The sequence below is a fragment of the Belonocnema kinseyi genome, chromosome 4 (genome assembly GCF_010883055.1).
Source record: "Belonocnema kinseyi isolate 2016_QV_RU_SX_M_011 chromosome 4, B_treatae_v1, whole genome shotgun sequence".
Classification (NCBI taxonomy): Eukaryota; Metazoa; Arthropoda; class Insecta; order Hymenoptera; family Cynipidae; genus Belonocnema; species Belonocnema kinseyi.
This window is the reverse complement of record NC_046660.1, coordinates 280,793-290,839: the sequence shown is the minus strand read 5'-3', so window position 1 is coordinate 290,839 and position 10,047 is coordinate 280,793. Positions and strand designations below refer to the sequence as shown.

At 25.6% G+C, this 10,047-nt stretch overlaps 1 protein-coding gene across 1 annotated transcript; it reads left to right on the top strand.

Moving 5' to 3' along the window:
* The first annotated feature begins 807 nt into the window (after positions 1–807).
* Positions 808–9,541, top strand: LOC117171299 (BLOC-1-related complex subunit 5). The gene is made up of 2 exons (XM_033358464.1): positions 808–1,105; positions 8,421–9,541. Exon 2 carries the CDS (start codon positions 8,454–8,456, stop codon positions 9,243–9,245), a length of 792 nt encoding a protein of 263 aa, XP_033214355.1. The 5' UTR covers positions 808–1,105; positions 8,421–8,453; the 3' UTR covers positions 9,246–9,541.
* The last annotated feature ends 506 nt before the right edge of the window (positions 9,542–10,047 follow it).

Here is a 10,047-nt window from a genome sequence, read left to right as displayed (position 1 = left end):
TTAAGTTCGAAGGGAGGCAATTTTGATTTTCAATTTTTTCTGAATGTAAAGAGGAAATTTGTTTATTTTTAAATGTTTATAAAGGTGGAAGGAACGAAATTTTTGTTATTTATTTTTTCCTTGATGTGTAAGAGGTCATTTTTTTTATTTTTAACATTTTTATTGATTTTAAGGGATGGCATTTATATTTTCGATTTTTTCTCTGAATTGGAAGAAGAAAATTTTCAACATTTCTATTGAGATAAAAGCTAAGAAATTTTGGTATTTATTTTTTTTTCTAAGTTAAAAGGGGGAAATTTTTCATTTTTAAGACCTTTATTTAGTTGGAAGGGACGAAATTTTTATTTTTAATTCTTTTTTTTTTAATTAGAAGATTTGGAGCAAAAAATGAAGAAGCTTCTTAAAATTCTTAACATTTTTAATAATTTTGTTAGAAATTAATTTAAAAAGAATATTTAAAAAAAAATTGAAAACATTTTAAATGTTTTCCAAGATTGTTAAAAAATAATCTAGGTTGTCAAATTAATTTTATTACTTTTCAGATCACAAAATAGTTTTTTGGAGTGAAATGTGAATTATTTGATTTCACGCTTTAAAAATAAATGATTAAATTTAAATTCAAATGAATACCTTTTGTCACCAATCTAAATTTTAAATAATCCATCATATTTTCTTTTACCTTATAATAAATTATAATGCATTGTAAAAAATTGATTTTCATATTTAAATATTTCAAATAAGCGCGCTATTAAACTCCAAGAGGCTGCTCGTGCCACACATGCGCATTGCGTTCGATCTGTTTTTGACAGACACTTTTCTTCGATCAGGTGATGTAAAATAACACTTCCAAAAAAAGGCAATATTGACTTTACCTTTTAATTAACTTTCCATCACGAGATTTCTCTGAAATAAGAAAGTTCTGCAAAAACTAAAATAAATTTATCATCTAGAAATCACCTTGAAAATCCAAAATGTCTTTCGCCAAAGAGATAACCTAAAAAAATAAGTTAAAATTAACCATCAGCTCTACAGAAAGTAATTTCCTTGAAGGCTGAGTGCCAAATAAGGAAGATAATCTTGGCAAGAATCTTCCTCGGCGTAAAAGGTAAGTACTCAGCGTATTCAGTAAATGTTTTGCAGACAAGAGTACTTAACCTAAAAATTATGCAGATATCAAAAATCTTTTTGGTGATCGACCTCCCCCCTTCCCTTTTTTTCAAATAAATTATTTTTTTAACAAAAAAGTTGAATTTTCTATTAAAATATTTTAATTTTCATGAAAAAAAAACATTTTCAACCAAACAGTTGCATTTTTTCTACCGTAAAATACACTATAAGAAGATATAATTTTAAAAAAAGACGTATTTTCTACAAAAGAGTTGAATTTTCAGCCTGAAAATTAAAAATTTTAACAGAAAAGTAAATTTTCTGCTATATATTTTAATTTTCTGCCAAATCGTTAAATTTTTCAAATAGAAAAGATCGATTTTCAATAAAATATACATATATTTATTGAGAAATGGAATTTATTGCATTTGGTGTTAAAAACTTATTCACTTAAAATTAAATTATTCTATTCAATATTTAAAACCTTTTTTTTTAGTTTTTAATTGATCTATTTTGTTGAAAATTTGTTGTTTTTTGGTAGAAAATTAATTAGTTTTCTTGAAAATTTAACTATTTTATTAAAAATTTATTTTATCTGCCTACAAACTTATTTCTTTAACTGAAAATTAAACTATTATATATATATATATATATGCTTTTTTAAATGAATTTGGTTGAAAATCTATCTGTTTTGTTGAAATTTTTTTCTTTTTTAATACAAAATTAACCTTTTTGGTTAAAAATTCAAGAAATAGGTTAAAAATGTCATTAAAAATAAAAATATTTGGTAGAAAATTCATATATTTTGTCTAATTTAATTATAATTTATGTATTAGTTGGCTTAAAAGTTCAAAAATTTGGTGAAAAAATTTATTCCTCTACTGAAGAATCTTTTTTGTTTGGAAATTTGTCTTTTTGGTTTGAAAAATTAAACTTTTAGTGTTGAGAATTCGGCTACTTGATTGAAATTAAAGTTTTTTTTTGCAAATTCATATTTTTTGGGTTTTACTGAAAAATCTTTTTTGGTTCGAAATTCATCTTTCGTTTGAAAATTCATCTCTTTTGGTAGAAATTTCATTTTTTGTTTGCTAATAATGAAATAATGCTAATAATCCAAACTTTATTTATCTGTTAAAAAAATGAACAATTTTTTGAAAAAGGTAGCCTTTGGTTTTGAAAATTAAACTATTTTGGTAGAAATTTTCAACACTTGAATGAAAATAACTCTTTTTTCGTTTTTCACTTAAATATAAATTGAATTAATGGAAACCAATAAAAAATTAAACTAACTTAACTTTTGTAAGCTCTATTTTTTGGTGGAAAATTCAACTATTTTGTTAAAAATTCGTTTTTTTCGGTTTAAAAAATTTTTTTTTGGTTGAAAATTCATTTTTGGTGGAAAATTTTCCTCTTCGATTGACTACCTTTTTGTCAAAAATTTGCGAAAGTTCTTTTTTTTGTTAACAATAAAAAAATTTTTTCTTTATTTGAATATTTATTCTCGGTTAAAAATTATATTTTCGTTGAAAATTAAAATCAACTATATTGTTAAAAAAATTCTTCATTTGGTTGCATTTAAACTTTTTGGATTAAGAATTCTGTTTTTGTTTTTGTTTAAAAATTCAACCAATTTATTAATAATTCTTTTTTCATTTTTGCTAAGAATTTATCTATTTTTAAAAATGTAACTACTTTGCTGAAAATCGATTTTTCAACTGAAAATTAAACTATTTCAGTAGATAATTTAATTATTTTAGGCAAATTCGATTTTTTTGGATAAAAAAAAGATTTTCAACGGAAAATTCAACTATTTGGATGAAAATTGATATTTTTATTTAAAAATTAAATTATTTTACTTTTAAGTGCACATAATTTGTGGAAAATTCGTCTTTTTTTTGTAAAAAATTAATCTTATTGATTGAAAAGTGTAGTTTTTAGTATGTATAAAATTTAACTTAAATTGAAAATTAATTTCTTTCGTTGAAAATTCACGTATTTTGTATTAAAAAAAACGAGTTTTTTTTGTAGAAAATGAATTTTTTCTTTGAAAGTTAATATAATTATTTAAAAATACTACTTTTTGGTTGAAAATTGGAGTTTTCCAGTTAAAAATTCACCATTTTATTTGAAAATTTATCTTTTAGGCTAGAAATAAATTAAACTGGTCAAAAAATAAACTCCTTCATTGAAAATTAATTTCTTACAATCAAGATTCATCATTTTAATTAAAATTCATTTCTTTGGTGGAAAAATGAGCTATTTGATTCAAAACTTTGTATTTTTTTATCTTGATGAAAATGAATGATTTCCGAAAATTTAACTATTTGATTGAAAATTTGTTTCTTTTTTTGTTGGTTACACATTTATTTTTAATTGAAAATTTAATTATTTCATTTTTGGTTTTTAAAAAAATGATCTTGAGTGTCCATTTCTGAACCAAAACCGATTTTTTTCTACCGACAAACCGAATTTTCAACTCAAAAGATAAATTTTTAATAACAAAAAAAGAAGAATTTTTTAGCACAATGGTTCAATTTTAAACCAGGGATGAATTTTTAACTGAAATAATGAGTCTTCAATCCAAAATGATTTTTTAATCAAGAATAAAAAAATTTTAATTTTGACCAAATGGTGAAATTTTCAAGACAAGAAAACTAAAAAAAATCAAATTTCGAACAAAAGGGATTAATTTTCCAACAAGAAATAAAACTTTGTCACAAACATTTTTGAATTTTGTTATCAAAATAATTGAATTTCAACATCCTTTCTTGTAACCTTCCAAAAAGAAATATTTTTCAGTGATGAAAGAAAAAATGTCAACGAAAATGTTGAATTTTCTAGAAAACAGTTGAATTTTCCAGACATAAATATGAATTTTAAGCAATAATTTTAATTTTGAACGAAATTTTGGATTTTTCTACAGAAAAAAAATTTTTAACCCAAAAAGATTCAATTATTTTGAACGAAAATGTATATTTTTGGATTTAGAATTCTACTGTTTTGTAAAAAATTTTTAATTTCATTGACCGTGAAAAATGTTTAACCGGGAATTTTATGAGACCGAGAAAACTCGGGAAATGACAGTGAATTCATTTTTTGACCGGGAATTTTATAAAGTTTTTAGAATAAAAATTTTGTCCAACTTTGATTTTAACCTTTTTTTTTACATAATTTGTTAAATTTTGATTTTTATAAATTATTATATCATTCAGTTTAGAATTCTTAACTTCAAAAATCTTTCACTTAAAAAATTTTCCATTATAATTTTTAAGCATATATTTTAATTTTAAGAATTTTAAAATGCAGTTTTAAAGGCTTAAAAAATTAAAAGCTTTTAAAATCTAAGATTTTTTTTATAAAAAACAAGGTGGATTCTGGACCGGGAAACCGGGAATTTTACGAATATTCCGAAGAAAAATCTGTCCAATCCGAAAGTCTTAATAAGGATTGAAATTAATATATTATTTTTTCCGATAATTTTATTTTTAAATAAAAATTTTCATGATTTATCCATAAAATATTTCTAATTCAGAGTCTCAGGTCTTCCTTTATATTATTTTTTATATTAAATTTAATTCATAAATTTATGAATATATTATTTCTATCAATTTTTTTAGCCATTAAAAAATGTAAACGTGCTTTTTACTTTTTTCAACTTAAAAATGACTCCATAATAATATAGTCGTAATTAAAGGTTTTTATTCAATTAACAATATTATTTGAATGTAATTATTGAAATTATTGTAATTATTTCAAGTAACTTAAACGAAATATCTTAACATTTTTTCAGAACTTTTGAATATATTTTTAAATTAATCGAATTTTTTCTACAATTCTTGGGAAATCCTGCAAATTAAAAAAAAATCCTTAAAATCTTCCAGGTTCTTCTTTGATAATTTTTTTAATCTCTTAAAACCTTCTTAAACTTTCTGTTACAATAATCTTTCACAATTTAAAAAAAAAAATTCTGAATTTTTTGTTTGAAATCTGTAAAAATCTACATTTTATTTTAAATTCGGCATTTGAAATTGTTTCAAGTTCTAAATTAAATTCGAATATTTTCAAAACTTCTAAATATCTCTTAAAATTACACTATTTTTTACAAATAATAAGTGTTCTATTGTTATTTATAAATTCAAATATTAAGGATTTTTTTGTAATTTGCAGGATTTTTCAAAAGTTATAGAAAAAATTCAATTAATTTTAAAATATATTTCAAAGTTCAAAAAAAAAATTCAAAAATTATTTTGAATTTGGACAAATTTAAAACCACTTCTAGATTTCTCAATACTTTGAAGGATGCCTCAGCTATTTAAAATTAAAATAATTTAACTTCTAATTTTAAAACTGTTACGTTAAAAAAAAAATAGTTTTTAATTTTTAATGTGTCTATGCTTAAAATTACATCAAATAATATAATATAATTTTCAACATTTTTAAAGTTCATTGTTTGATTCTTTAATTTCTTGTTTATTACTTTAAATTAAAAAATGTTTAGAATATTGTTTAATTTTTTTTATTTCATTGACCGTGAAAAATGTTTGCGAACCGGAAAAAGACCGGGAATTTTTTTCCGATTCAAACGGTCATCCTGTCTTTAAAATAAAAATGATTTAACTTTTAATTTAAGAAATGTTTAGTTTCTAAAAAAATGTAAGCGTTCAATTTTTAATGTTTCTAGTTTCAAATTGCCTTGAATGATATAATTTTGAAAATTTTGAAATTCCTTTTTTTAATTCTTCAATTTAGAGGATTGAACATGATAAAGTGGATTTATACTTTTGAAACTGAATCTTTGAACTCTACAATTTATAAAAGTTAATAAAATTTTATTTGACAGTAATTTAAAATTGTTCAGTCGAAAAGTGTTTTATTAACTTCTATTTTATACGTGAAAATTATTGACCATTTTAATCAGATTTGAACGTTTCAAGATTGTCAAATAAAATTTGAAAGGATTTTAAGGATTTTTAAACGATTTAAAATAAAAATTATTCAAGCTTTAATTTGAGAAGTGTTCCGCATTTTTAAACATAATCTTAATTTTTTAATTTGAAAAGGTGAATATTTTACAAGCCAGATTAATTTTGAAGCAAGGAAGTTGAGATTTTCATTAAAAAATATTGCTTTTTAAGAAAATAGTTGAATTTAGATTAATTATGAAATAAAAATATTTTTTTTTTCAAATAAAAATAATTAGCTTTGAATCAAAAAGGATCAATTTTTAACCAGAGAAGATAACTTTTAAACAAAACAGTTAAATTTTCAACCAAATAGTAGAATTTTTAACCAAGAGATGAATTTTTAGCCAAAAGGTGATATTTTTTCTTAGCAAATAGTTGAATTTTCCACCCAAAAGAGAATTTTCAATCCAACAAGTATCAATATTCGACAAAAAAATATGACTTTTTAAGAAAATAGTTGAATTCAGGTTAATTCTGCAAAAGAAATATATTTTTTTTTGTTTTTGATAAAAAGAACTAACTTTCAATCGAAATAGATTTTTTGAACCAAGAAGTTAATTTTAAACAAAAAAAGTGACTTTTTCAGAACTAGTTTAATTTTCAATAAAATAAATAAACTTTCAAATAATTTGTAAAATTTCGTACTAAACACCAAAAATATAATAGTAGACTTCTTAATAAAAAAGATTAATTTTCAAATATAAAAGTTGAATTTTCAATAACTAAAAAAAAAGATTTTTCTACCAAAAGATAAATTTTCAACAAAAAAATATGAATTTTCTACAAAAGTATAAATTTTCAACCAAAAACGATGGCTTTTTTAACAAAATACTTTAATTTTCAATAAAATGGTTAAATCTTCAACTAAATAGTAAAATTTGTAACCAAAAAGTCGAATTTTGAACCAAAAAATTATTCATTGAGAACTTTTTTAAATTTCATTTTTTTTCCTTGAAGATTCATAATTCTAGTTGAAAATTTGTTTCTTTTGGTTAAAAAATTACATTAAAAATTCGTTTTGTTGTAAACAAGGTTTTTAAAACTACAAATTCAAATATTTTGTTAAAAAAGTGAACTGATAAATTTTAAATTATCTTTTTTTTTCATGTTCTTGTTTTAAAAATTAAATTGTTAGATAGAGAATTAGGCTTTTTGGCTTGAAAATTCAACAAATTGGTATAAAATTAAACTGTTTTGTAGAAAATTCGTGTTTGTTTTTATTGAAAATTCATTCTCAATGAAAATTTATCTACGCCATTTTTGGTTAAACATTCAACTTTTTTGGTTAAAAATAAAACATTTTGGTTAAAAAATGCTGCTTTTTGTTGTTGAAAATTCACTTTCTTGGTAGAAAATCGACTTTTTTTGTCAAAATCTAGTCATGTTGAAAATATATACTGTTTGGTCAAATCTAACTGTTTTTTTTTTTTATTCAAGTTTTGTAGTGGAAATATCAACTATAAAATTTGTTGATAAACATTAATCTTTTTTGTTGAAAATTGAACAATTTGCTTAACATTATTTTTCATTCTTGATTAAAAATTTTTTCTTGGTAGAAAATTCACTTTTTAGTAGAAATTTCATCTCTTTTTGGTTAAAAATACAAGTTATTAGTAGAAGATTTATCTATTTTGGTTGAGAAATAAACTATTTCGTTGAAAATTAAAAAATTTGGTATAAAATTCAACTTTTTTTGAAAAAATTCGTTTTTACCGTTGTTGTTTTGATTGATAATTAATTTTTCTCAGTAGAAATTCATCTGCTTAATTTTTTGGTTAAAAATTGAACTTTTATGGTTTAAAAATGCAGACTATTCATCTAATTTGTTTTAAAAATCAACAATTTGGTAACGGATTTAACTATGTTGTAAACAATGGCATGGTTTTGTAAAAAAATAGTTTTTATTTATTTTTGAAATGTAAATACAACTTGTTTATCTTATTTAACATTTGTTTATCACCTATTTTAGAAAAAAATGTCACCTTTTTTGACGACAATAGGTACTGTGATGACTGTGATTAACTTCTATTTTATACGTGAAAATGATTAATATTAATAATAATAATTATTATTATTAACTATAATTATTGATGATTAAGATTTGAATACAAAATTATTGAATTAAAAAACTTTTAGGCTTAAATTTTGAAAGTTTAAAATTAAATAGTTCCACTTTGACGGCTTTCATTTGCAGCTCAGTTTTTATTAATTCAAATGGAAAAATTCTTCACCTTAGAGTTCGATTTCGTAAATTTTATTAATCTTGAAAGACGTTTGCGAACCGGGAATCTTTTTCTTGAATTAAAACGGCCACCCAGCTGATGTAATGCGAACCTTTTCTGTACGCAGAAAGAAAAATCTCTCTGCTAAAATTCTGAAAAAATGGGATCAGAGCAGAGTTCTCAAACCGGAAATGCTCAAGGTTCCGAGGGGACTCGAGCCAGAATGGCCCAGCTTCGAAGGGGAAAAAGCGTTCCAAACCGGGAGACAGTTCCAGCTGAAACGCCGCCGAGAGCAACAAGTCCAGGTCCCAGTATCTGTTCCGATTCCGATTTGCCCTACATATCATACACAGTCAACAGACCAATTGGCGATTCTCCGAAGATGACCAACAAATCCCAACTCGCGAGAGGCAAAAGTGTCGGACAGGAAGTGACGAGGCGGAAATCCAATGCAGGGAACCTGGGCCAACGAAAGCTCCACAACATCGTGGTTGTCAAGCCAGCAATTTCTGATCCAACTGCTGACAAGGACCCGGACCTGGTGAAGCTTCAAAGCATTCCTATGTTCCTGCCAATTATGCGAGGGACTCTGAACCTTCCTCCGGGTGTCCGCGACCCGGAAGTCTTGGAAAGACTGGATCCGATTGGACTCTTCAATCTCTGCGCGAGGTATCAGCATCATTTGAACAACAGCGCTCAACTTGTGGCTGGTGAGCAGCTTGCCTTGTGCACCAGTGTCGACGCGGAAATTGTGAGACTCGTAGCAATTGCTACTGAGCGGCAGAAAAAATTTTCCAAATTCGCGGAACAGTTGACGAAAGTTCATGAGTTGAGTAGACAGCTGACAAAGTGTCATGTGCAGCTCAATCAGACTCTGGAGAGTTTGGAGATGTTGAATAATTTGCTGCCGATTGATGAGAGGCTGGAGCCTTTCGTCTGGACCACGGGATGAAATTATTAGTATTATTACTGGGATTTGGATTCTTTCAGAGGTTTCTTTTCACTGATTTAAGAATTAGCGATTTTTTTTACTTCAAGGTATTTTTAATTTAAATAATTCTAGTCCAGTGAACTTTTTTTTTCAGATTTCTAGTGACGTTAGATTTTTTATTATCAATAATTGATCATCTACGAGGGGTGTTCAAAAAGTAAGTTTCCCTAGTCCGCCGTTTTGCCCCAGCCCCATCTAGCGAGCTGGGACTGAACATAGTTTCAGTTTAGGATATACCGATAAGAGCGGAAGCGGTCTTAGCTGCCGAGAAATTTTTTTTCATCAGTACCAGCTCGGAAACCATGGAGCTGCCTGTGAAAAACGTGTCCACTTGTGAGTTGCGTGCAGTTATTCGCTTTTTAACTGCAAAAGGGCTTAATGGCAACGAAATTCACACTGACAAATAGCGATTTCACGGGGGCATTGAGTCGAAAATTCGACTGCTGCGACTACGTCATCTGTAATGGCGGTTTTTGGCCTGACTGCACGCTGCTCATCATGAACTTTTCCGCATCCCTCGAGAAAATAGTACCCCACCGACGCACCATTTGCACGCTCATGCATTTGTCACCATAAATATGCACTAATTCAGTGTGAATTTCGTTGCCATTAAGCCCTTTTGCAGTTAAAAACCGAATAACTGAACGCAATTCACAAGTGGACACGTTTTTCACAAGTAGCTTCATGGTTTCCGAGCCGGTACTGATGAAAAAAAATTTTTCGGCAGCTAAGACCGGTTCCGCTCTTATCGGTATATCCTAAA